This window comes from Zalophus californianus, chromosome 9 (genome assembly GCF_009762305.2).
Source record: "Zalophus californianus isolate mZalCal1 chromosome 9, mZalCal1.pri.v2, whole genome shotgun sequence".
Classification (NCBI taxonomy): Eukaryota; Metazoa; Chordata; class Mammalia; order Carnivora; family Otariidae; genus Zalophus; species Zalophus californianus.
In genome coordinates this window covers 81,180,472-81,207,797 of record NC_045603.1, presented here as the reverse complement: position 1 = coordinate 81,207,797, position 27,326 = coordinate 81,180,472, and the positions used below count along the sequence as shown (strand labels likewise).

The window sequence follows — 27,326 nt, the reverse complement described above, 5'->3', positions numbered from 1 at the left end:
GAACAAAGCCATACACTAGTGATTTAGTGTATATTTTGATCTGTTAGAAGAAACTGTATATCAAAATTTTAAAGAGAGAAGAACTTACATATATATATATATATATATATATGCCAAAAATAAGGGTAACTACTATGAAGGGATAACATATGACTCTAAAAATGAAAAATAAAAAATGTTTTTTTAAAAAAGAGATTGATAAGATGTTGGTTGGAAAAGGGAAAAGAAAAATTCAAAAAAGAAAAACAGTTAAAAATTAACTTTGAAAAACTAATGAATCATGGTAAAAAAAGCCATGAATTCTATGTGCAGTATTCCCCTAGCACTGAAGTTCTGTTCTCCTTGATCGGTAAACTTGGTCTTGGCTTGCTGGCTGTTCCTGCTGATCTTCTGGGGGAGGGGCCTGTTGCCGTGGTTCCCAAATGTCTTTAACGGAGGCAGAATTGCCCTGCCCTTGTCGGTCCGGGCTAAGCAAGCTGCTTGGGTTTGCTCTCAGGAGCTTTTGTTCCCTGCAAGCTCTCGGCACAGCTTTGGAGGACCAGGGTGAAAATCGTGGCCTGCCACTCTCTGCCTGGAGGAGCTGAGAACTCGGGGCCCCGCTCCTCAGTGCGCCCCCAGAGAAAAGCAGTCAATCACTCCCGTCTCCCTGGTCTCCGGCCGCACTCCGTGCTCACCCGGCCTGTGACCGAGCGTTTCTATCTCTGGCACCCGACCCTGTGTGGAGTCTCCAAACCCAGCAGATCCCTTTGGTGTGCTCCCGTGTCGCTTCTCCTGGGGAGGGAGGGGAGTCTCCCTGCTCTGCTGCTTGTTGGGTCCCTGCTGGAGGCGCAGTGGCCCGAGTGGGCCGGGGATCACAGTTTATGGCAACCCCGAGCTGCAAGCCCGCGCCTCGGCTCCGTCTCTGCAGCCGGCTTCCCTGCTCCAATACCCGGGAGCTCTGCTGCACTCAGGCACCCCCGGTCTTTCTTTGACCCCGAGGGTCCTGAGTCCACACTGTACTGTGAGGTTTCCACCTCCTGCTTAGCCACTGGAGTGACATCCCTCAGCGGAGCCGACTTCTAAAAGTTCCGATTTTGTGCTCCGTGGCTCTATCACTTGCCGGTAGTGGCCGACGGAGGCCCCCTCCCCCGCCGTCTATCCTCCCGAATATCGCCTTGGATTCACTTCTCCGCACGTCCTACCTTCTAGTAAGTGGTCGCTTCTCTGTTCAGAGAGTTGTTGCTACTCTCTTCTTCGATCTCCTGTTGAGTTCGTAGGTGTTCAGAATGGTTTGATCCCTATTCAGCTGAATTTCTGAGACCAGACAACATCCAGGTCCCCCACTCCTCTGCCATCTTGCTCCGCCCCCCTGACTTTTGTGTTTTTTAACCAATAGTTTAAGTGAAACTAAATGGTAGTGATATGGTGTGGGGCATCTGTTTTAGACACAAGTTAACAATGGCTTAAACAAAATTATTTCTCTTTCATTTAGTCTGGAGATGTGCTGATACAGGGTATTTAGTGTGGCTTTTCCATCCTGACATCCAACACACAGCTTCATCTCTGATTTGAAAGATGGAAGCTGCAACCTGTTATTATGGCACAGAGGAGACACAGAGACGTACAACTCCAAGGGCACAATCCAGAGGTTGCATACATAATTTCTGTTCACATTCCATTATGCAGAATGTAGACACATGGTCTAGCTGCAGCAGAGGTGGAGTCAAACAGGCTTTATTCTTGGTGGCCATGTGTCTAGATTTCCCTGGACTTGTGCATCTTGTATATGAAAGAACAATGGTCTAGGGGCAGTAATTAACCATCTTTGCCAGAGATATTCCTGGAAATAACTAAGCTATGACAAACTATATTAAAATTAATTCCCTATACATTCCAATATAATGATGGGCTTAGACATATTTCAGGTAACACTGTTTTTGTCCTATACTAAATAAGCTTTGTGTTATTAATACTCATTTTGAGTTCATCAATCTATTTTTTAAGATTTTCTTTCTCCTTCCTTGTCAAGGTATAAGCTGTCAGTGCTTATTATTGTAACTGTGTTTATTTTCCTTTATAAAATTTTCCTTTTTTGTTGTCATCAAGTTTCTAAAAAGAAGAACTTTATCTATGTATAACATATAACATACTTTTATTTAAGTATAACATACATGCAGAAAAATTCACAAGTCATAATTGCACAACATGATGAAAATAGTGAGAAAACAGTGATACATATAAACACTATTCAGATTAAGAAGTGGAGTATTATTCGTATTCTAGAAGCAGTTTTGTGCAGCCTCCACATACTACTCCCCTTCTCCTCCCAGAGATAACTATTCTGATCTTTAACATAATGGTTTAATTTTGTATGTTTTTGAATTTTATATAAATGGAATCATACAACATATATTCCTTTTTGTCTGGCATCTTTTGCTCAATATTATGCTTATGAGATTCACTGATGTTAATTCATGTGGCGGGTAGTTCATCCATTTTCATTGCTTATAGGTTTGTATTAATGTAACATAATTTATTTATCCATTATATTGCTAATGAATAATTGGATTGCTTCTTAGCTTTTGGCTATTACAAATGCAGTTGTTATAATCATTATTGTGTTTGGTTTTTTTTTTTGGTATACATATGTATATATTTGTTAGGCATATGTAATTCCTGGGAATGGAATTGCTAGATTATAAAGTAATGGGATATTTGTATGTCCTTTTTTTTTTTTTTTGCCTTATTGCACTCAGACTTCTAGTGTAATGTTGAATAGAAGTTGTCATAAGGAAAATTCTTGTCTTTATCTGGATCTCTAGGAGGAAACTTCCATAACTTCACCATTAAGTATGACAATTTATTTTAGGATTGTTGTACATGACACTTGTCAGATTAAGAAAATTCTTCCTAGTCCTAATTTTCTAAGGTTCTCTCTTCATAGGTGGGTTCTGAATTTTATCAAATGCTTTTTCTATATTTTTGAAATGGCTGTATAATTTTTCTCTGTATTCGGTTAAAATAAGTTTACCTGATTAATTTTCAAAACTCAAACCAACCTTGCATTCCTGAAATAAACCCACTTTGTGATATATTATCCCCAAATACCTCATATATCAAAGAAGGTATCACATTGGAAATTAGAGTATATTTTGGACTGAATGGTAATGAAACTGATATATATCAGATTATAAACATGACATTCTTATACTATTCTTTTATTGTCTATCCTAGATTATAAAACATGCATCCTTGATTTACTAAAGACTAATATAAACTGTAACTTTTACAACTTACTGGATAAAACATGTAATTTAGAACACTTTAACTCCATTTACTCCCCTCCCAACTTATGTGTTATTGCTGTTGTTATGGGTTAAATTGTGTCCCCTAAAAAGACATGTTGAAATCCTAACCCCCTGAACCTGTGCATGTGACCTTATTTAGAAATGGGGTCCTTGCAAATGTAATTAAGTAAGATGAGGTCATACTAGATTAGTGTCCTTATAAGAAGAGGGAAATACAGACATAGACACATAGGAGAGAAAGCCATTAAAAAATGGAGGCAGGTTTGGATTGATGTATCCAGAAGCCAAGGAACACCAAGATTTGCCAGCTAAGAGGGAAGTAAGGATAATCCTTTAGAGCTTTCAGACAGTATAGCTTTTACCAACACCTTGATTTCAGACTTCTGGTCTCTAGAATTGTGAGAGAATACATTTCTGTTGTTTTAAGCCACCAAGTTTGTGGTACTTTGTTACAGTAGCCCTGGGAAACTAACACAGTTCTCATGTATTTAAATTCTATATAAATTTTAATCTCTATGAGAAAATATTGGCATTGTTTGTACAGTGAATATACATTTATGTTTATCCATGTTTGACTCTTCCCATTTTTCTTCATTTCTTCCTAAATCTCTGTACATCCCTTCTAGGATTGTTTTCTTTCTTCTTGGAGTACTTCTATCAGTATTTCCTTACTGTGGGTTTGCTGTCCTTGAATTCTCTTAGTTTTGTTTGCCTGAAAATGCCTTTATTTTACCTTCATTTTCTGAAGTATATTTTTGCTAGGCATAGAATTCTAGGTTAGTAGTTCTTTTAGCATCTAGCACATTGAAGATATATCATCCATCATCTTCCGACTTCTGTTATTTGGTTTTGTGAAGTTTTACTATAATATAGACTGGTGTTGTTCTCTTTGGCTTTGTGTTGCTTGGGATTTACTTTTCTTGATTCTGTGACTTGGTGTCTTTCATCAGTTTTTGACAATTTTTGTCATTATTTCTTTACATATTACTTCTGCCCAAATTTTTCTCTTCTTTTCCTTGTGGAACACAAATTATAACTTTATTAGACCTACTTATCCTTAATCTCTTTTTATAACCTGCTTAAAAACCTTCAGTATCTCCTTTTCCATCTGTCCTTCAGCAAACATGTATTAAACGACTATTATGGGTCATGCACTGAGTTTAGTGCAGGAGACAAAAAGGTGAGCAGTATAAAAGCTATTTCCATCCCTTCAGAGCTTATAGTCCAGGGATAAAGAAAATTTATAATAGAGTGCAGTAAGTGCTATGTATGATAGGGGAAGGCGTATCAGGAACATAAAACGCATTTGGTGGGGGCCAGAAGATGGACTCTTTGGAGGTAAGGACACATAAGTGGAAATGTTAAGAATGAATAAGATTTATCCATGTGAAGAGATGGGTGACAGAATTTGTGAAGGGCCAGAGGTAGTTATAGCATGCTGGAGGAACTAAAAGAGCTTCAAGATGGTTGAGGCATAGAACACAAGATTCATGTTTGATGAGATAGGTTGGGCCAGGCTACAAGATACATAAACAATTTCATGGGTTTGAGCTTCATCATGAGTACAATGGGAGAAAAAAATGAAAATATTTAAGCCAGGAAAGTGAAGAGGTTAAGATAAACAAGATTTTGTGATTGATTATAGGTGGGAGTTGAGATAGGGAAAGGAGTAGAGAAAGATTCTCAGGTCCTAGGATTTCTGAATTGCATTTGCTAAGATATAGGGCAAAGGAGGAATGACAAACGTTGAGGGAGAGATGATAATGAGATAAATTTTGTAAATATTAGGAATGGGATACTCATGGGGCATCTAAGAAATTATAGGCAATTGGTCTCATGAATCAGGAATTCAGATTAGAGGGTTGGGCTAAAGATATAGATTTTAGAATCTTTCCTACTCCATTTCATTTCCCATATAGCTTTCAAAGTTCTCTTTCAAAAATAGATCTATCTCTGAGACACCTGCTTATAAACCATCAGTGTCTACTCATAGCTACCTGATACAGTCTAAACTCTTTCACATAATGGTGTGCAAAGACCTTTAAAATTTAGTACCCACCAAAATTCCCAGACTAACATCTCAACAGAGTAACATCTGTTTCAGTTGGATACAATTTCTCACTGTTCTCTAGACACAAAGAGTTTATTTTTATCTCCATATGCTTTTAAAATATGCTGTTTCTTTTACTCAGAATGCTTTGTCCCCTTTCTTTTCAACCTGAATAACTTCTATTCATCCTTCAATATCATAGTTCAAATACATCTCCTCTGAGTTGCCTTTTCAATTGCTCTCCTCTCACTATATAAATGTTTCTAAAACAATGTTTTTCAAAGGGCAGATCCTGTCCCATTTATTGGTTATAAAATAAATTTAGAGGGTCATTACAGGTACTTAAAATGAAATAGAACAGAGTAGGAAATATAGACAGTTCAAAAAGTTAAGTATTGCCTTTTGAAACTTTTGTTTCCGTTACATATGTACATCTGTATATGTATATTGAATAATCATATAAACCATATTTCTTACTGTGGTTTATGGTAAAAAATATTTGAAAGTCATTACCCTACTACTCTTGTTGCTTTATGAGTTGTCTTTCTCCCTAGAAAGAGGGTGCCTTATTTGTTTTTGTGTCTCTGGTGCTTAGCACTGTGATTCATTATAGCACTCAGTCATTTTTTAATAAATTGTTTATGGTAGAAAATGCTTTACATAGTTGCCAATGTTCTCTTCCTCTTTCTTTTGTTCAGTGTTCCTTCAATTCTTCTGTTAAGGTAAAGAAATAGTAATAGAAATAGTTTAAGTTTGTTGGTAACATCTCTTTAATACATATTCATACTAAAAGGAATGATGTGTTCTAGGTCTGGAAGATATATTAATGGCTATGGATAAATTTTCTGAGCTTCAACAGTTCAGAGCAGAAAATTTTCAGAATTTCAAGTTAGATTTGAGCTGAACAACAACACAATACAAAACACCACCACCACCACCACCACCCAAGTTCAGGGAGAGGGGGAAGAGACGAGGACCACAGAAGGAACTACAGGGGGATTCTGCTTTACAAATAATATTTACGTCTTTTAAAATAGAAAATCACTGATGCAAATATGACAACATATTAACATTTTCAGTTGGGGCAGTAGGCAGAGGAGTGTCTTTTGCAACTTTCTGTATTTTATAGCATTAAAAAAATTTCAAAGAGGGAAAATTTTCTAGCTCTATCACTAACTTTCTTTATCCGTGAAATGGAAATAATAATGGGACTTATAATGAGTATCTGTCGTCAGATTTCTCTTAAGATAGGGAAGGGCATATTGACAGGCTTTTGATAAAAGTTGTGGTGATCTCTGAAGTTATGGGAGTAAGTATGCTTCTAACAGAGAAAATGAGAGCAATTATGACAAGAAATTTGGTTGTTCATGGAATGAAGGGCCAGTGGATGCCCTCTCCCCCTTGGTAGGATAGCTGAAAGGACTCCTCAGGAGAATCTATTCACAATTTTTGGCTTTTTTTGTAAGGGGCCCTTCTTTCATAATTCCATAATTATCAGGAGTACTCTCTTTGTATGAGTGGGTTTTTGTGTGTGTTTTAGTTTGTTGTGAACATTCAGCATGGAAAAATGAATTTCATATCTTATTTAATCCTTCTATAATGTGTAGGCACTAAGTTAACTGGAGCCTTTGTGCATTTTGTGATTTCTATCAGATTGGATAAAATTCCCATATATTTTAGAAGATCAGAACATCCCCCCCAAGTTTCTGCTAATTCCAATGGGAATAAATTCTCAGCAGATCAAATGATAAGTGGAAACTTTTGGCAAACATCCTGTTGTTGCTTTAGAAGCATTCTCATCAAGAGTAGAAACAAGCCAACAAGCTCATTGGAACTATTCTATAATATATCAGAGAACCTAGTCAATTTAATAACATAAGAAAATGGTAAAGGACTTCTGAGGAAGATGGCAGGGTAGGAGGATCCTAAGCTCACCTCATCCCACAGATACAACTAAATAACACCTACATCAGTGCAAATAAGAAAACAACGTAAAGACTGGCAGAACAGACTCTCCACAGCTAAATGTAGAGAAGAGGCCACATCAAAGAAGGTAGGAAGGGTGGAGACATGGTTGGGAGCCAAGCAGACCCACAGGACTTTCCCAGAGAGGGAGGGATGTCACCAGCATAGAGAGGGGGAGAGGACCAGACCCCATACCAAGCACCTCAGGCACCGGGAACACACATGGAGAAGATGAATCCCTATAACATTTGGCTTTGAAAACCACAGGGGCCTAATAATCAGTGGGGCTTAATATCTGGAACCTAAAAAATCAGTGGCTCAGCTCTGGGATAGCTGGGAGGGTGGAGTCCCTGCCCTTATAGAGACAGCACAACAAAGAGCCCTCCTAAGTTATAGCATAGAAGCAGCAGTTTGAAAAATGCCTGGAATATACAAGAAGGAGATTTATTTACTAATCTCACAGCATGTGCTGGAGAGGCAGGGATCTTTGGAATACTACTGCAAGAGAAAAAGAGCTAGTGGTTGTACCCCAGCCCAGATATATGGACACATGTGGGAACAAGTGCAGTGCCAACACTCTCCATCTAGCTTGCTAAAAGCATACCCCTCTCCTGCATGGACCTGCCCATGCACCCAGCCTCTAAAGGAGTTCTCCAAAGTGGCTAACAGTCCCCTACCACAGCAGAGGCAACCTTGTTAACACTGCATGGCAGGCCCCTGTGAACTTCTTTGGATCTACCCCCTTCAACCTGGTGAGCCTTGGCAGTTTTCCTGAGTGACAGCAGACCAGTATGACCCTTGCTGGCACCTCAGCCCACCCCCATGTTTTCTTGTGGACCTCCCTCCTCCAATATGCTCTTGGCTGGAGCCCATCCAAAGTTGTACAAACAGCCCCAGCAGGGACCGGGACCACTGCAGAGTGACTCTTACCAGAGAGGGAAAGAGAATGAGAGAAACCAGTCAAAATGAAGCCCCACAGTGGGCTGGGGGCAACTATCAGGTCTGACTACAGGCCCTGACCACCAGCAAAACTTCTCAGGGGGCAACACCAAAGAAAGCCTGGTGCTACTGAAGTGCTGGAAAACAACTGGTCTGATTCAATCAAGCCCAAGGTGGCCCCAGACTGGCCCACTAACAACACAGGGACCAAACACTGCCCACAACAGGCATAGAGTCATTGCAGATAACTGGAATGAAGGCAAGTGTGACTCAGCTACAATAATAGGGCACACACAACAAACACAGGAGGCACTCCTGAAGTGCCAGGTTCTGGTGAACAGGGAACATTGCACTGCAGGGCACTACAGGATCTCTTCTTTATAAGGTCACTACTTTCAAGAGCAGGAGATATAGCTGACTTTCTTAACATATAGAAAGAGAGTTAGACAAAATGAGACAGAGGAATATGTCCCAAATGAAAGAACAGGACAAAATCACAGCAAGAGAGCTAAATGAAATGGAGATAAGTAATATGCCTGCTAGAGAATTAAAGTAATGGTCATAAAGTTACTCACTGCACTGGAGAAAAGAGTAGAAAACATCAGTGAAACCCTTAACAAAGAGACGGAAAACATTAAAAAAGAACCAATCAGAGATGAAAAACTCAAGAACCAAAATTAAAAATACACTAGATGGAATAAAGGGTAGACTAGAGGAGGCAGAAGAATGGATCAGTGACCTGAAGGACAGAGTAATGGAAAGCAATCAAACTGAACAGGAGAAAAAAACTAATAATAAAAAATGAAAATAGACAGAAAACTCAGTGACACCATGAAGCATAACATTTGTATTACAGGGATCCAAGAAGAAGAAGAGAGAGAAATAGGGGCAGAAAATTTATTTGGAGAAATAATAGTTTAAACCTTCTCAAATTGGGGAGAAAACAGAACCAAAACCAGGAGGAATAGAGAGCCCAAAACAAAATCAACCCAAACAGGTCCACACCTATACACATAGTAATTAAAATGGCAACAAGTAGTGAGAAAGAGAGCATATTAAAAGCACAAAGAGAAAAGGAAACAGTTATATACAAGGGAAACCCTATAAGGCTAACAGTGGAGTTTTTAACAGAAACTCTGCAGGCCAAAAGGGAGTGGCATGATATATTCAAAGTGCTTAAAGGAAAAAACCTGCAGCCCAAAATATTCTATCCAGTAAGGCTATCATTCATAATAGAAAGAGAGATAAAAAGTTTCCCAAACAAACAGAAGTTAAAGGAACACATGAGCATTAAACCAGCCCTACAAGAAATGTTAAAGGGGACTCTGAGTGGAAAGGAAAGATCATAAGTTAGGAGTAAGAAAAGTAGAAAGTTCAAAAGCAGTAAAATTAAGTATAGCTATAAAAATCAGATAAGGGATTAACAAAATAAAAGGATGGAAAATATAACACTATAAACCTAAAATGTGGGAGGGGAAGGAGTAGAGAATGTGTTGAAAATTAAGCCACCATCAATTTAATGCAGACTGCTATATGCATAATATAGTATATATAAACCTAGTAGTAACCACAAATCAAAACCCACTCATAGATATGGAAAAAATAAGGAGAAAGGAATCCAAGCATATCACTAAAGAAAGCCAGCAAAACGTGAGAAGAGAGCAAGAGAAGAAAGGAACAGAGAACTACAAAACCACCATAAAACAAATAACAAAATGGCAGTAAATATACTTACCTATCACTAATTACTTTGAATGTAAATGGACTAAATGCTCCAGTCAAAAGACTATATAGGATGCTAGAATGGATAAAAAAGCAAGACCCATTTATATGCTGCCTACAAGAGACTCATTTCAGACCTAAAGACACATTCGAATTAAAAGTGAAGGGACTGAAAAGCATTTATCATCCAGGTGCAGGTGAAAAGAAAGCTGGGGCAGCAATACATATCAGACAAAATAGCCTTTAAAACAAAGACCATAACATAAGACAAAGAAAGACACTATGTAATTATAAAGGGAACGATTTGACAAGAAGATACAACAAATGTAAACATTTACATGAGAACAGTCAAATATATAAAGCAGCTAATAAAAAACATAAAGGAAGTACTAGAGAAATACAAATCAAAACTACAATGCGACATCACCTCACGCCTGTCAGAATGGCTAAAATTAACAAAATAGGAAACAACAGGTGTTAGCAAGGATGCAGAGACAGGGGAAATCTCTTACACAGCTGGTGGGAATACAAACTGGTGCAACCACTCTGGAAAACAGTATAGAGATTCCTCATAAAGTTAAAAATGAACTACCCTGTGTTCCACAATTGCACTATTAAGTTTGAAGGGATACATGCACCCTGATATTTATAGCAGCATTATCAACAATAGTCAAATTATGGAAAGAGCCCAAATGTCCATTGATTGATGAATGGATAAAGAAGATGTGGTATATATATGCAATGGAATATTACTCAGCCATAAAAAAGAATAAAATCTTACCATTTGCAAAGATGTGGATGGAGCTAGAGAGTATAATGCTAAGTGAAATAAGTGACTTCACTCATATGTGGAATCCAAGAAACAAAACAGATGAACATAAGGAAAAAAAGAGAGGCAAACTGGAAAATGGACTCTTAAGAGAACAAACTGATGGTTACTGGAGGGGAGGTGAGTTAAATGGGTGAGTTAAATGGGTGATGGGTGCTAAGGAGGGCACTTGGCTGTGATGAGCACTGGGTGTTGTAAATAACTGATGAATCACTAAATTCTACATGAAACTAATATTACACTGTATGTTGAATAACTGAACTTTAAATACAAACTCAAAAAAAAAAAAAGAACTTACACAATTGAAAACCAAAGAAACAAATAATCCAATTGAAAAACGGACATAGGACCTGAATAGACATTTTTCCAAAGAAGACATACAGATGGGCACTAGACACATGAAAAGATGCTCAACATCACTCATTATTGGGGAAATGCAAATCAAAACCACAATGAAATATCACCTCACATCTGTCAGAATGGCTAAAATAAAAAAACAAAAAACAAAAAATAACAAGTGTTGGTGAGGATGTGGAGAAAAAGGAACACTTGTGCACTGTTGGTGGGAATGCAAATTGGTGCAGCCACTGTGGAAAACAGTATGGAAGTTCCTCAAAAAATTGAAAATAGAATTACCATATGATCCAGTAATTTCACCATTGGATATTTACCCAAAGAAAATGAAAAAACTAATTAAAAAAGATATGCACCCCTAGGTTTACTGCAGCATTATTTACAGTAGCCAAGATATGGAAGCAAACCAAGTGTCCATCCATAGATGAATAAATAAATAATATGTGTGTATGTAAATATATATAATGGAATATTATTCAACCTTAAAAATGAATGACATCTGACCATTTGCAACAATATGGATGGATCTAGAGGACACAATGCTAAATGAAATAAGTCTGTCAGAGAAAGATAAATACCATATGATTTCACTCATATGTGGAATTTAAGAAATAAAACATGTGAACAAAGAATAAAAGAGACAAAAAGACGCTTTAAAAAAAAATTATTGTAATACCAGTATAGTTAACATACAGTGTGGTATTAGTTTCAGATGTATAATATAGTTATTCAGCAGTTCAATATATTACTCAGTGCTCATCAAGGTAAATGTAGTCTTAATCCCCTTCACCTATTTCACCCATCCCCCCATCCAACTTCCCTCTGGTAACCATCTGTTTGTTTTCTATAGTTAAGAGTCTGTTTTTTGGTTTGTCCCTTTTCCCTTTGTTCATTTGTTTTGTTCCTTTTTCTCCACATCCTTGCCAACACTTGTGTCTTAAGTTTTTTATTTTAGACATTCTGACAGGTGTGCGGTGATATCTCCTTGTGTTTTTGATTTGCATTTCCCTGATGATGAGTGATGTTGAGCATCTTTTCATGTTGTCCATCTGTATGTCTTCTTTAGAGTAATATCTATTCATGAACAGACTCTTAAATTTAGAGAACCAACTTTTGGTTGCCAGGGAGGAGGTGGGTGGGTGGGGATGGATGAAATAGGTGAATTATGAGTACACTTACCATGTTGGGCACTAAGTAATACACAGAAATTTAAATCATTATATTGTACACCTGAAACTAATATAACACTTTATGTTAATTATAGTTGAATAAAAAACTAAAAAAAGAAAATTTGAAGTCAAATTTCTTTGGGAAACAAGTGTGTAGAATGGGTAAAATAGTGAAGACTATCATTAATTGGAGAAAAACATAATTCACGTACTTCTTGTGAGTCTCAAATCTAAGTTTTAATGTACTGAAGTGTGTATCTATGTGTACTATACATAAAATTATATGTACAAATTATTGTTGAAAGAACTATTTACATTTCAGACCAAATCTCTCACTTGACAGATGAAGAAACTCAAGCACAAAGATATAGGTTATTTAATTTTATGAAATGGAACATATTCAGGACTTTACATGATTTTCATCATTTCACTTCTAAAAGTTACTATTTTGGGGGTGCTACTTCCAATTATATGTTGGTTTACTAACACAGTGGTTTTCATACTGTGGTATAGAATTCTGTGATTCCAGAGAGGTGCCTCAAAGATGACAGGGAAGGAGTGATGAAGCAAGGAAAGATGGGATGGAAAAAGGGTGTAGTGGGCAGTGGGAATTGCTACCTTTTCTTTAACTTGGACAGGCTTGCTTTTATCCATTTTATATATTGGGTCTGCCCAAGATTTCATTATAAAAGCATCCTTCTACTAAATAAAAGTTTGCAAATCATTATAGCTTGAACAGGATTTAGCACCTGTATGAAACAGACTTTCTCCACAGCTTAGGATCTGGCATTGTGTTTTAATTAGTTTCTTGTAAACATTCGGGGGCACCTGATGAAACTCTTTTCCCAGGAAACAGCATATAGGCACACATTTATGTACCAAATACAGTAGTTCAGGGACTTCCTGAAATCCATTTACAGATTCTGGGTTAATAACACAACTCTGAAAACTTTAGATGACTTAAATAAGAAACTTCTTGTTGAAAAAGAATAAGAATTTGGGATTAAATTAGAATGTGTTTGGAAAAGATGGATTTATCTTTAAACACAGCATAACTTTGTAGGGCCAGTTTTTCCTGCCTAATGAAAAAACAAATGTACTTTTGACCAAACTTCAAGGATCCTATGTACTCTTGTTGGCCACACTATTCTTTTGATTCACTGATTCATTCAATAGATATTTATCAAGAACAGTAGAAGACACTGTGCTAAAACAAATGTAAGTGAATGATTTCAGATATTTGCTTTAGAAGCCATCTGTACTTGAGGATATGAATAGTTTTTAGTCCTTAGTGAATTTTACCACTTAACCCCTTTCACCAGGTCTCCTTCCCTCCCCCTCCCTCCCTTCTCCTTTCTTGCCCTCCCTCCCCACACCCCCACATCTCTTAACTGTCCATTGGAGTAAGTATCCCTTTGACTTACCTGGGCTGGATCAGGCCTGGATGACTGAGGCCTCGGCTGTCTATCCAAGCTGCTTTCAGTCATGCACGTATTGCAAGTTTCAATCAGAGGACTGTAGGGATGTGCAGGGACACTGGGACTGTGGCACCAAGGGCTGCTATTGGGCAAAGGGTTTGGTGGGGTTTCTTTTTCTCTGTTAAAAAGAATTAATCCAAAAGTGAACCCAAAAGGTATCTTATATAGTGGAATTAGCAATGAAGGTTCAATTAAAGTGAAAGCATGTTTTAAGACCAGAGAATATGGCTTTTTTAGACCTTTGGGCAGCACTTTTTTTTTTTTTTTTTTTTGGCAGCACTTTTAGAACATCAGAAGCATTTGCCTAGATAAGTGTGATATAAAGGCTGCACTTTAAGCCACAAGCCAGCTCTTGATCCAAGATGAAATTTCTAGATGATGCACCTCTTCCTCCACCTAAGCACTGCTAAAGACATGGTGATAATTTCATCTCTTCACCTCTCCACAGCCTTGCCTCTAACAGCAGTGCCACTAAGAAGTGAAATGGCCAGAGGGGTCTTGATATTGCCTAGTAGAAGTCACCGCCTTTACTGTTCCATGACTATAACCCTGCTTACTCTGTGTTTTTCATAAAACACAAAAAGTATTATGGCTTGTATGGTCCTATTTGAAATAGGATTTTTTTATTTGATTTACCTATTCATCATGTATCTATTTGTCACCCAGTCATTCCTACTTGCTCAGTTACTAATTGTGGGAAGGATTCAATTAGAAAAAAAAAGCCAAGCAACTTTTACCTTTTGAGAAAAACTCTGACTCGTTCCATTTGATATTTTGAGATATCTTTATTACATTTATCTTGTTTTTCTTTAGTTGTAGTTATAGCTGCTGGCCAATTAAACATGTGTCTTCGAGACGTTGTACTTACTACTGAGCATCTGTCAAATTCAATGTCAGTCTCTAATTTCTCCCATGCTTGCTTCCAGTGAATAGGAGTGTACCAGGCAACAGCCTAACAAAAATGATTCATTAATATCAAATATCAATGCAGTTAATTTTTTTAAATGTCATAGGTTTATTGCAATAACATTTCAAAGTCAAACAGTTTAATGTCACTTACCTACTGTGTGTGAATTAGTGGAACACAATGAGGATGTAGTAAGACATCCTGGCCTTAGTTTCCAATTCTGAAAATGATAAGTGGCATAACCTCAGGCAGATTAGTCACTTACTGTCTTGGACTGTGTCCTCATATGTGAAATGAGGGGGGTGATAGTAGGGAATTGCTATATGAAGGTGTTATGAGATTCAGCTAAACTACTAAATTTCATAACTATAAAGAACTATGCAAAAAGTAGTTGTAATGTTATCATTAAAATTTAAATATTTAAGATATTTTATATATGTATATATGTATATGTAGGTCTTATTTGAAATGGGGAAATGGAGTAGAACTAGAGACACGGAGAGGAAACCACATTTTTTGAGTTAGAATCTTAGGTGGAACTATTAAGGAGACTAACTAGACTCTGAATTTCCTGAGGATAGAAACCATGCAAAAGTTATGCTCTTTTTCCCCCAGCACCTAGCATAATGCTTGGCAGACACTAAACATATGTAAACGTTCCCCATATGAATGAATTGGTCAGTTTCATTCTTTTACTAGCAAATAAAATTATTTGTGTTTACATCACCCTGCAGAAATAATCCGATCCTATATGTGCAAAGTAGTTCAAACCAGAGTAAAAACAGTAGTGTAAGTACAAAGACTAATCCCGTTGCAGAGAATGACAACTTACTCAAATGGGCATTCCAGGAATTTAGGGACCTGGTCTGTCTGGTTCAACACTCAGTGCCTGGGAACAGTGTGCATACAAAGTAGAAACCCCAAACATGTTTGCAGAGTGAATAAATGGGTGGATAAATGTGACGAAAAGTTTGAAATAAGAATGCCTTAATCTTAGAGTTTTGCCAATGATTTTTTATGAACCTGAGTAAATAATTTAGATCACATAACCTTATTTTTCCCAACAGTGAAAATCATTAGAAGTATTATAAAATTCATTTGGAGCCCACTAAAAGATCTAAAGGTGAGTAAAGGCTTCAAAATTACATCTAACAAGTGTTCTATCTAAGGACAACTGCTGCTCTTACAGAAAGACATTAAATGGCTCTTAATAAATTGGCAAGTCTACTCTAAAGAAAGTCAAACTAAGCATGAGATATAATGTAGCAAGCAAGACAAGCAGAGAGATAGATTCCAATCAACATATTATCTGGATTAGTAGTTATATGACATAGTAAGTAAGACTGGAGGTAAGAAAATAAGAAGGCCGGTATTTAAGAAAAATCGAAAGAATGGTTTTGCAAAAGGAATAACTTTTTTGTTATAAACAAAGATATCTTTCAACTTTATTAGTGTGTATTTGGGCATATATTTATGCTAATATTATGCTAAGGAAAAGGTAGAATGAAAATCTAAAACTGTCAAATACTGGCAATGAGTTACCCAAAATTATTACTAATACACTTAATTTTATAGTGAATAATGTATAGTTGTTACAAATTAGACTATGGATCCTTTCATTAGAATATTAGTCTCTTAAAAGCAGATATCATATTCTATTCTACATTACATTCTCAGCACTTATTACAGCCATTGGAATTGAGAATAATCTCAGCAAATATTTGAGAAATTAATAAATGAACAGAAAAGATCTCTATGTAGTACCTTCCTTTCTTATTCCACTCTTCAGCCCAAATATCACAAATAAAATCCATTCTTGACTCGAATTTGAAGCAACTTCTTGGAAATACGGGCTATGAAAATTATTTTTGCCAAATTAAAAGTAGCTCTTTGGCACTTTGGCCCTGGGAACAGAGTGCTGTTGATTTACCTGCCATGTTATTGCAGTTAGTGATGGTTTAAACTATTAAGGATGGAAAATACTTGAGTCAGCTAAGAAGAGAAGGGGAACCTAAGGAGAACTATCCATTCTTCTTTTAAAACTTATCATTAAGAATAGGACACTGACTTCACCATTAGGTTTGCACAGAATCGTTGTACAATTTGGGCTTGTTCTAAACTTGTTTTGTTCTCTCCAAAGAAAATCTGATGGTGGCTGATGCTTTGCTTCAGATGCAGCTGCCCACACCTGTAAGAAAATGGTTTGTTAATGACAAATGCCATTTGAGTTCCATGTACTTTTGTCTATGTCAGAGGGTCATTGCAATGTATCATTCTGAACAAATGAGGTTTTAAAATATGACTGTATAATATATAATGTCAAGCTGTGTAACTGTACATGGTTTAAAGGAAAGCACAAGAAAGAGGAAACCTTCCAGCATCGGCTAATTACCTGTTCTCTAAGCAAACAATCTCTGCTTTTCTTTTAAGGATTATATTTGCTTAGTTTTAGGAGCTTAGGTATTTTGTTTTAATAGTTGAATCATAAAAACAAAAGGTATTCAGGGCACGTGGGTGGTGCAGTCGGTTACCTCACTTACCTCACTGACTTTTGGTTTCGCTTCGGTTATGATCTCAGGGTTATGAGAGTGAGCTCTGCACTTAATGTAGAGTCCACTTAAGACTCTCCCTCTTCCTCTGCCCTTTCTCCCCGCTCTCTTTCTCTCAAATAAATAAATAAATCTTTAAAAATCCCAAAAGGTATTGTACACCAGATTGAGGAAAGCCATGGAAATTTAATTATGGGTATTTATTTACATTCAGGGATGGACAAAGTGGGACAAGTAACTAACAACAACAAGGAATCACATTTTACCTAGAGATCGAGTGATGAAGAAACTGGTGCTAAGCCAGTCTGGCTGGGTGAAGGAGTTTTTCCTGTAAAATTCTAGATCATAGCATTTGTATCTTATACTCACTGTTATTGTGCAGTTGGCCTGCATTATGATATTTGGAGGGAAGCGGTACAAAGAGACTGTTTGTCCATTCACATTTTGCTGGAGAATATGACCTCCAATCTCCAGTTCTTTGTCAAGGGAAGAGTTAATGAGTTTCACAAATAAACCCTTGACATTCACTTCAGCTATTTTAATGTCTCCAAGAGCACTAAAAAATAAAGCACAAAGATTATAAGGTAACTTTAGAGAAATGTATCTTTAGCTCATTTTAAGAACTGAATAGTATGCTTTAGAAGTACAACTTTTAAATAGCTGTGTATTCTATTGGACACATTCTATGTAGAAATGGTGTATTTTATAACCTAAGACATATGGTTTGATCTCTTAGTTCTGTTTATCTGTGCAACAAAATTATCTCTTTCACAAGGAAGTTAAAAAGTGCCAATATATAAATAATAAAGAAAAGTTAAAAAGTGTCAAGGTATAAATGCCATAGGAAGATGTGATTATCATTATTTAAAGTTCCTTTTATTCATCAAAAAAGCATGAGACATGAAACTATCAAGTAAATAAAGAGGAAAGGTAAACCATTTAGATTATTTCTGATAAAGTTACTGTGAAGATGAATAGCAACTATGTGCTTAAAAGAATTTTGCAAACAAAATATTATGCAAATGTAAGATGGTAATTTTTCCCTCTAACATGTGTTGAGAGCCTAGTATGTACCAGGGAGTAGGCTAATAAACATTTATATGTTAGCATTTCTCAGAGTGTGGGTCACAACCTAATAGTACATCATGAAATCCATTTGGTGGGTTATAGCTGTCATTTTAAAAATGAAATGCCAATAATAATAACCAATACTTATTATGTGCTGGGCACTTTTTAAAGATTACATCTATATCTACAAATTCATATCCACAATTCCAAAATCCATAAAGTTCTGAAAAACCCCAAAACTTAAAAAAATGCATTTGATGTTTGATGAGCACCAGGTGTAGTATATAAGAGATGAATTGCTAAATTTTACAGCTAAAACTAATATTAGCTGTAACATTAATGTTAGTTAGCTGGAATTTAAAGAAAAACTTGGAAAAGAATACATTTTAAACAAAATCTGACCTGAATTCCTTTGGTGGCAAAATCTGACCTGAAACTGAGGGGAGTCTATTTATAGTCTTTATTTGTGGTTTGTGTGAATTATTCATATGTTTGGCTGTGGACAAATTAATGTTTGATTTTGGATACTTTTCTAAGCCCTGATGGGGTGTTATGTGATATGTGTTCTAGTCATCATATTACCTTTCTGAAATCCCCCAAGTTCTGAATTTTGAAACAGATCAAGTTCCCAAATATTTTGGGAAAGGCATTGTGAACTTATACTCATTTAATTCTCATTATAAGGCTACATATTTCTTACTGAAAGTCATGGTTAAAAAAATTGAGGGACACTAATATTTCATGAGTGAAATAGGCTTATTTCATCTGCCCCCAATCCCTCCCAACTCTGGTAACCAATAGTTTGTTTCCGGTATCTATAAGTCTTTTTCTGTCTTGTTTGTTAATTTGTTGTTGTTGTTTTTAGATTCCATATATAAGTGAAATCATGCAGTATTTGTCTTTGTCTGACTTATTTCATTTAGCATTATATTCTCTGGGTCCATTCATTTTGTTGGAAATGGTAAGGTTTCATTCTTTTTTTATGGCTGAATAATATATATATATATTACATCTTCTTTATCCATTCATTTATTGATGGGCAACTTAGGTTGTGTCCATTATCTTGGCTATTTTAAATAGCCTGCAATGAAGACAAGTGTGGGCATATATCTATCTCTTGAGATTGTCTTCATTTTTCAGTAAATACCCAGATGTAGAATTGCTGTATCATATGATAATTTTTTGAGGAACCTCCATACTCTTTTCCATAGTGGCCACACCAACTTACATTCCCACTAACTTAGTCTTTGTCTTAATGTCTCTGTGGTATTTGCCTTTACCAGATATGCTTTCTTTTTAGGAACTCCTCTCCTTGTTTACCCAAGTCCCTGTTTTCCTTCTATCAGTCTAGTTGCTCCTTTTCAGTCTCTCTCTCTCTTTTTATCTTTTTAATTTCTTTTTCAGATTTTTCTTCTTCATCTATCTCTCAGACATTGATCCCTGGGATTCTTCCAAAACCATCTTTTATTCTCATCACATTCTATATATGTGATATCACCCATGAACAGGGCATCAGTAACCATTAATACACTGATGACTGCTAAATCTAAATCTCTTCCTTAGATTTTCCTGCTGAGCTTTGGACCCATAGAAAAAACTGACCACCACAGACCCCAAAGATGCCTCTGAATCAACATGGCCCAAATTGAATTCATCATTTTGGAAGGGTGGGAAACCTATTCCAGTGAATTGCATCATCATTTATCCTGTTGGCCATGTCTGAAATTTCAGTTATTTTCTCACTCTCTTAAGCTTCTTGCCTTATCTGTGACAAATACTATTGATTCTATCCCTATATCTTCTGTAAACCATCCTTTTTTCCCCATCTATTTCCATCTATTGCTGTTGTCTTCATTAGGTCCTCCTCACCTCTGTGTGATATTGTAACAGTGTCCTAACTGGTTTCTCCAGTTCTGTACCCTCCTAACTATTCTCTATTTTGTTTTCAGAACAGTCTTTGTTTGCTATCCAGAACAAGGATAAATATTGCAATAACTGACCATTTCCTTCCAGAGAAAACACCAACTTCATAGCATGGAAACAAGGCCCTACCTAATCTGCTAGCCTTGTTAATCTCTTTTTTTCCCACGTCCTAGCTTGCTTGAACTTCAACCACAAAGGATTTATCCCAACACTTGTGACAGGTCATACCATTGCATGCTTTACCCACTGTCTATGCAAGTATTAGTAGTTCTTCTTATTCCCCACATTCCTACCAACACTTGAAACTTTCAGACTTCTTAATATTTTCAATACAATGGGTACAAAATGGTATCTCATTGTTATTTTAACTTATTTCCCCCTGATTATAGTGCATTTGAATAAGCTATTTATTGGCCACCCAGTTTTCTTCTGTGAATTCCATGTTCATATTATTTTTTCCACTTCTATAAGGTTGTTTTACATTTTTATGATTGAGTTCATAGTATTTAAATAAAATAGCATTTAAATATATATACACATATTTTTAGAAGAAGAACTGTGCTGTAATAAAAGAATATTATTCATGTTATTTTAAGTTGCTATAATGGTGATAATTTGTTATTGCAAGCAATAGAAAACTAATATCCACTTATAAATTTTTAAATTGTGTGCCAGAAATGTTGCCAGAGTCTTCTGTCTTCTATTTTTCTAATGATAAACCACTCCCAGTCTTCTATTGTTCCTTCGAAGGTAAGTTTCCTTTTTCTCTAAGATTTTCCTTATGTCTTGAATTTTTCGTTTGTTTGTTTGTTTAAAGGGGGGGTTGGAGAGGAGGGACAGAGGGAGATGGTGAGAGAGAATTTTAACAAGGCTCCACACCCAGCATGGAGCTAAAAATCAAGAGTCTTAACCGACTGAGGCTTAACTGACTAAGGCCACCCAGGCACTCCTCTTATGTCTTCTGTTATAGAAGTTTTTCCAATATGTACCCACAGGTTTGGGTTTTTATTTTTCTGTCTTTTATCTTTCTGGTAGTTGGTAGTGCTTCTTGCATCTGTGGCTTGATGTCTTTCATTAGTTTGAGAACCTTCTCTGCTGTATTTCCACCAGTACTGTTCTACCTTAATCTGTGTCTCCTCCCCTTAAGTAACTTCAATTACAAGTAGGTAGGGTGTTTTTTTTTTTTTTAATCTTTCTCTATTTATCCTTATGATTGTTTCTGTTCTTCTAATATCTTTGCAATTCAGCCTGGGTATTTTCTTCTAAGAATGTTTTAGTGCAATAATTCTCTCTTCTGTTGCATCAAATATATTGTTAAACCCATCTACTTCTGAAATAGTAATTTCTCTTATTGGATTTTTTTAGTTCTAGAATTTCCTTCTGACAATTTAATAATAAACCAATAAAATATTCAGTTTCCAGTTCTATCTTGTCATTTAATTCCTTGAATACTCAGTCATTGTTATTTTAAAATCCCTGTCAGATAACAATAATATCTGCACCACCGAGGCCTGTTTTTAGTGTCCATTTTAACCTTAGTTTTTGGTTAACTTTTCCCCCCCCATTTTTATTTATTTATTTTTAAATGGTATTTTATTATGTTATGTTAGTCATCATACATTACACCATTAGTTTTTGATGTAGTGTTCCATGATTCATTGTTTGTGTATAACACCCAGCACTTTACCCATTTTTAAACTGGCTTCTCTTTTTGTTGTTGTTGAGTTATAGAATTCTTCATATCATCTGGATACTAGTCCCTCATCAGATATATGATTAGTAAACATTTTCTTTTCTTCTATGGATTTTCTTTCTGCTTTCTTTCTTTCTTTCTCTTTTGTTTTGGGGGGGAGATTTTTCAGTTGTATGCCTTGTTATTGTTTACTTAGTGTCTAGTATTATAGATTTAAAAAAAAGCTGCAGAGATAGTTTAAGACTCTGAATAGCATTTTCTCAACACATAAAGGATGTACTTAGCTTCTGGCAGCCATCAAAGTTGGGGGTAAATCACTTTAATCAAACCAGGGTGTGAAATGATTTGATGCTATGCCTTAGCTCCAATTAGGATGGTCTATATTGAATATAGCCCTACTATTGGGTGACCTTTGAAGTTCCAACTGAAAACCTGGGTTGTTTATCAGTGACCCTCTTTCTGGATAGGACCTGAATCCCAATTTTTATTCACCTGGTCCTATGAAACTGCCAGTATATTATTAACTTCTCAGCTTCTTAGCTGCTGCTTTCAAATTAACAACTGTTTTGAGGAGAAAAGCGACTCCAAATGTCAGCCATCACTCTGAGTTTCCTCTTCTAGAAAAGGAATTGTGAGAATAGAGGATGTAAACATCCATGAATCTCAATATACAGTACTAAACTGTTTTCAAAATAGTGGTCTCACTTCATATTCTCATTGCATTGTATGAGAATGCCTGTTTTGCAGAGGTTCACTTTTGAGTAATTTACATTTGTAGTCTTTTGCATTACCATTATGGTTCTTACTAAATTGTGGCTATAACATTTTATTCTTTGAAATCTCTAGAATTCCTCTCTGTCATCCTTATCCTACTGTTATTGAATCCTCTGTGGTATGTTTTCTAATTTCTTAACAAGATGTCTTTTTGTTTTTCAGACTTGCTTTTTTTGCATGGGAGATGAGCACTATTTTGAATTTTGCTTTTAAACAGGTAAGACTCTAGAATAGTTCAGTTATTCCTTTGTTATCATACATGTAATGGAATATGTATAGTTGCTTTTCAAAAATCTTTCATTATTTAAGTGAACTGTTTATTTGTTGACCTTAAATTTTTATTTTATGTACATAAGAATAAATTAGCTCATATAAAAAAATAAAATCATCCATATCACTGCTAGTCACTTCATTTGCCTTCCTTTTGATATCAGTCCAAAAGCTATAGGAAAATACTTCTCACACAGTACATAGAAATTCACAGAGGCAGGGCTGTTAAACTGCTATCACACAGACTTTAGTAGTTATCTTTTTCTCTTTCCAATAAGCCTTCCCATTTTTCTTTAGTAGGAAAGTGACTTGAGACCTCTGCTTATAAGTCATTATTTGATGAGAGTGTAGAGCAATGTACCAATCATTCTGTCAGGCGTTTTTGCATGGAACTGATTTGTAAAGAGATTGAAGAGACATATGGCTATGTAACTTTTTTAAAAACAATGACTTTCCATCATTTAAGTCCTGATTTATCTAGTTCTTGGGTTTTTCTTGACAGCTTCATGCTACTTATCTGCCTTTAGGTTTCTACAACTTTAAAGTTTGCTAAAATTACCTTTAGAGTTTCACTTCTTCCAGTATACACCTACCTAACATTCTCCATACAGATTGGCATCTGTGTTCATAGCTGTGAGGGGTCTGGCAAAGGGGTGAGTATTTAGGACCTCCTAAATTTTTAAAAGACAAACTTAGGAAGACTCAGGGAACTTGATTCAGTTCATTGGTATTACAAGAGAAAAGCCCTCAGATTGAAAGTTTTGGTAATAGATCCTTAATGTAATGAAGAAGTAGGTTAGTACATCATTATATCAGGTTTTAAAACATCTGGGGGAATAATAAATGGGACTTAGTTTGAATTAGAGTCTTTGGGGAATATGAATAGATTTGTAACATCATAAGTTATTTTGGACCAAAACTATTCATGTAGTTATCATTATTTTGCTGAGGCCTATTTCAGTCTACAGTTTACTACCATCCTGATTCTAGATTTATAGAATAAAGAATTGCCTGGGGTGGGAAGAGAAAGTGAATGGGTGGGAAAGTAGCCTTAATATAGTTTGGTCACTCCTGAGTCATCTAGAACTGACCTGGGGGCTAATACATGGTCTTAGATACAGGGGAAAATATCATGCATAGCTAGTGAAAATTCTAATAATGTCTCCATCTTGTTTCTTGTTTGCCAATAACTTTTTTCCTCCTGGTGGAAGATATTAAACATTCTTAGAGATGATGAATGATAGTAGGAAAGAAACACATTTTATTGAAAACAAACAAATTGATAATTGGCTTCTCTTTCCAGCCAAGATAGAATAACAGAAACCGTATTTGACCACCCACCTGAAACAACTAAAAATCTGGAAAAAATTATATGAACCAATGTTTTTCAAGATATTGGACACTGGTCACTGAAGAATAGTGATCTCTGAAAGACAGAAAATAAATGAGGTGAGCCTTAAAGTTTTCCCACACTACTGCCTTGAGAGAGTTTCCAGGCTGTGTCACAGAGAGGTTGAGCCTGGTGGATTCTCTCACTTGAGGAGATGGAGCTGAAAGCCTGGAGAGACTAAGGTGACAGGAGGTCACAGGCAGAGTACAAGAGAGGAGACTGCTTCAAAAGAGAAAATTCTGGAGATTTTCAGGAGATTCCCTTTAAGTATTCAGCAGAGGATTGATTAGCACGTGCATTTGAGTAAACTCTCTAAGACTGGATAAGAAGAGCACTTGAAAGGATTAGGGAGACCAGCACTCAGAACACTCCCAGGATCAGGAAAAGTGCATGTTCCCATCAGCCAGACTGAAAAACCTCACAATTCATGGGGCATTGGGTAGAGTGCTCAGAAGAGTCTTGCTTCAATAGTGAGGATTAATTCAACGTTGCTCTACTGCCACCTAACAATGTTTTTTGTTTGTTGGTTTATTTATATATTTTTGAATTTAAATTCAATTAACATATAACATATTATTAGTTTCAGAGGTAGAGTTCAGTGATCCATCAGTCTTATGTAATACCCAGTGCTCATTACCTCATGTGCCCTCCTTAATGTCCATAACCCAGTAACCCTATCGCCCCCCTCCAGCAACCCTCTGTTTCCTATGATTAAGAGTCTCTTATGGTTTGTTTCCTTCTCTGATTTCACCTTGCCTTATTTTTTTCTTCTCTTTATTTTTCCCTCTCTTCCGCTATGATTCCACATATGAGTGAGATCATATGATAATTCTTTCTCTAATACTTATTTTGCATAGTATAATACACTCTAGTTCCATCCCTGTCCTTGCAAATGGCAAGATTTCATTTTTTGATGGCTGAGTAATATTCCATAGTGTGTGTGTGTGTGTGTGTGTGTGTGTGTGTGTGTATTTGTATGTGTATACCACATCTTCTTTGTCCATTCATCTGTCAATGGACATCTGGGTTCTTTCCATAGTTTGGCTATTGTGGACATTGCTGCTATAAACATTGAGGTGCAGGTGCCCCTTGGATCACTACATTTGTATCGTTGGAGTATAAACTTAGTAGTAGTGGTTGTAGGGTAGCTCTATTTTCAACTTTTTGAGGAATCTCCATACAGTTTTCTAGAGTGCCTGCACCACCTTGCATCCACACCAACAATGTAAGAGTTCCCTTTTCTCTGCATAGCTTCCAACATCTGTCATTTACTGACTTGTTAATTTTAGCCATTTTGACTGGTGTGAGGTGGTATCTCACTGTGGTTTTGATTTGTATTTCCCTGATGAAAAGTGATGTGGAGCACTTTTTCATGGGTCTGTTGGCCATTTGTATGTCTTCTTTGGAGAAATGCCTGTTCATGTCTTCTGGCCATTTTTGATTGGATTTTTTTGTTCTTTGGGTGTTGAGTTTGGTAAGTTCTTTATAGATCTTCATACCAGCCCTTTATTTGTAATGTCATTTGCAAATATCTTCTCCCATTCTGTCAGTTGTCTTTTGGTTTTGTCCACTGTTTCCTTTGCTGTGCAAAAGCTTTTTATCTTGATCAAATCCCAATAGTTCACTTTTGCGTTTATATCCCTTGCCTATGGAGATGTGTCTAGTAAGAAGTTGTTGCAGCCAAGGTCACAGAGGTTGCTGCCTGTGTTCTCCTCTAGGATTTTATGGATTCTTGTCTCATGTTTGTGTCTTTCATCCATTCTGAGTCTATTTTTGTGTATGGTATAAGAAATGGTCCAGTTTCATTCTGCATGTAGTTGTCCAATTTTCCCAACACCATTTGTTGAAGAGACTGTCTTTTTTCCCTTGGATATTCTTTCCTGCTTTGTCAGAGATTAGTTGGCCATAGAGTTGAGGGTCATTTCTGGGCTCTCTATTCTGTTTCATTGATCTATGTGTCTGTTTTGTGCCAATACCATACCGTCTTGAGGATTGCAGCTTTGTAATAGAGCTTGAGGTCTAGGATTGTGATGCCACCAGCTTTGGTTTTCTTTTTCAAAATTCCTTTGGCTTTTCAGGGTCTTTTCTGGCTCCATACAAATTTTATTATTTGTTCCAGCTCTGTGAAAAATGTTGATGGTATTTTGAAAGAGATTGCATTGAATGTGTGGATTGCTTTAGGTAGCATAGACATTTTAACAATATTTGCTCTTCCAATCCATGAGCATGGAAAGTTTTTCCATCTCTTTGTGTCTTCCTCAATTTCTTTCCTGAGTGTTCTGTTTTCTGAGTACAGTTCCTTTGCCTCTTTGGTTAGATTTATTTCTAAGTATCTTATGATTATTGGTCCAATCATAAATGGGATGGACTCCTTAATTTCTCTTTCTTCTGTCTCATTGTTAGTGTATAGAAATGCAATGGATTTCTGTGCATTGGTTTTTGTATCCTGCCACTTTGCTGAATTCCTGTATGAGTTCTAGCAATTTTGGGTGGAGTCTTTTGGGTTTTCCACATAAAGTATCATGTCATCTGTGAAGAGTGAGAGTTTGACTTCTTCTCTGCTGATTTAGATGACTTTTATTTCTTTTTGTTGTCTGATTGCTGAGGCTAGGACTTCCAGTACTATGTTGAACAACAGTGGTGAGAGTGGACATCCCTGCTGTGTTCTGACCTTAGGGGAAAAGCTCTCAGTTTTTCCCCATTGAGGATAATATTCGTTGTGGGCTTTTCATAGATGGTTTTTATGATATTGAGGTATGTTCCCTCTATCCCTACACTGTGAAGAGTTTTAATCAAGAAAGATGCTGTACTTTGTTACACGCTTTTTCTGCATTTATTGAGAGGATCATAAAGTTTTTGTTCTTTCTTTTATTAATGTAGTGTATCACACTGATTGATTTGTGGATGTTGAACTACCTTTGCAGCACAAGAATAAATCCCACTGGATCATGCTGAATAA

The 27,326-nt window shown here is 36.4% G+C and overlaps 1 protein-coding gene across 24 annotated transcripts in view; it reads right to left on the bottom strand.

Annotated features, from left to right (window-relative positions):
* The window catches only part of LMNTD1 (lamin tail domain containing 1), a 496,795-nt gene that overhangs the window by 39,979 nt on the left and 429,490 nt on the right, over window positions 1-27,326 (bottom strand). For 21 of the 24 annotated variants that reach the window (XM_027592020.2, XM_027592017.2, XM_027592019.2 and 18 more), the window contains 5 exons: window positions 17,619-17,805; window positions 16,769-16,888; window positions 14,531-14,745; window positions 13,740-13,911; window positions 2,159-4,302 (listed from right to left, as the gene is read on the bottom strand). In XM_027592020.2, coding sequence (XP_027447821.1) covers window positions 4,234-4,302; window positions 13,740-13,911; window positions 14,531-14,745; window positions 16,769-16,888; window positions 17,619-17,805 — 763 coding nt within the window. In that variant the 3' untranslated portion in view covers window positions 2,159-4,233. Of the gene's footprint in view, window positions 1-2,158; window positions 4,303-4,339; window positions 6,052-13,739; window positions 13,912-14,530; window positions 14,746-16,768; window positions 16,889-17,618; window positions 17,806-27,326 lie in introns of those variants that run through there. The other 3 variants (XR_003519677.1, XM_027592022.2, XM_027592023.1) reach the window with 2 other exon arrangements.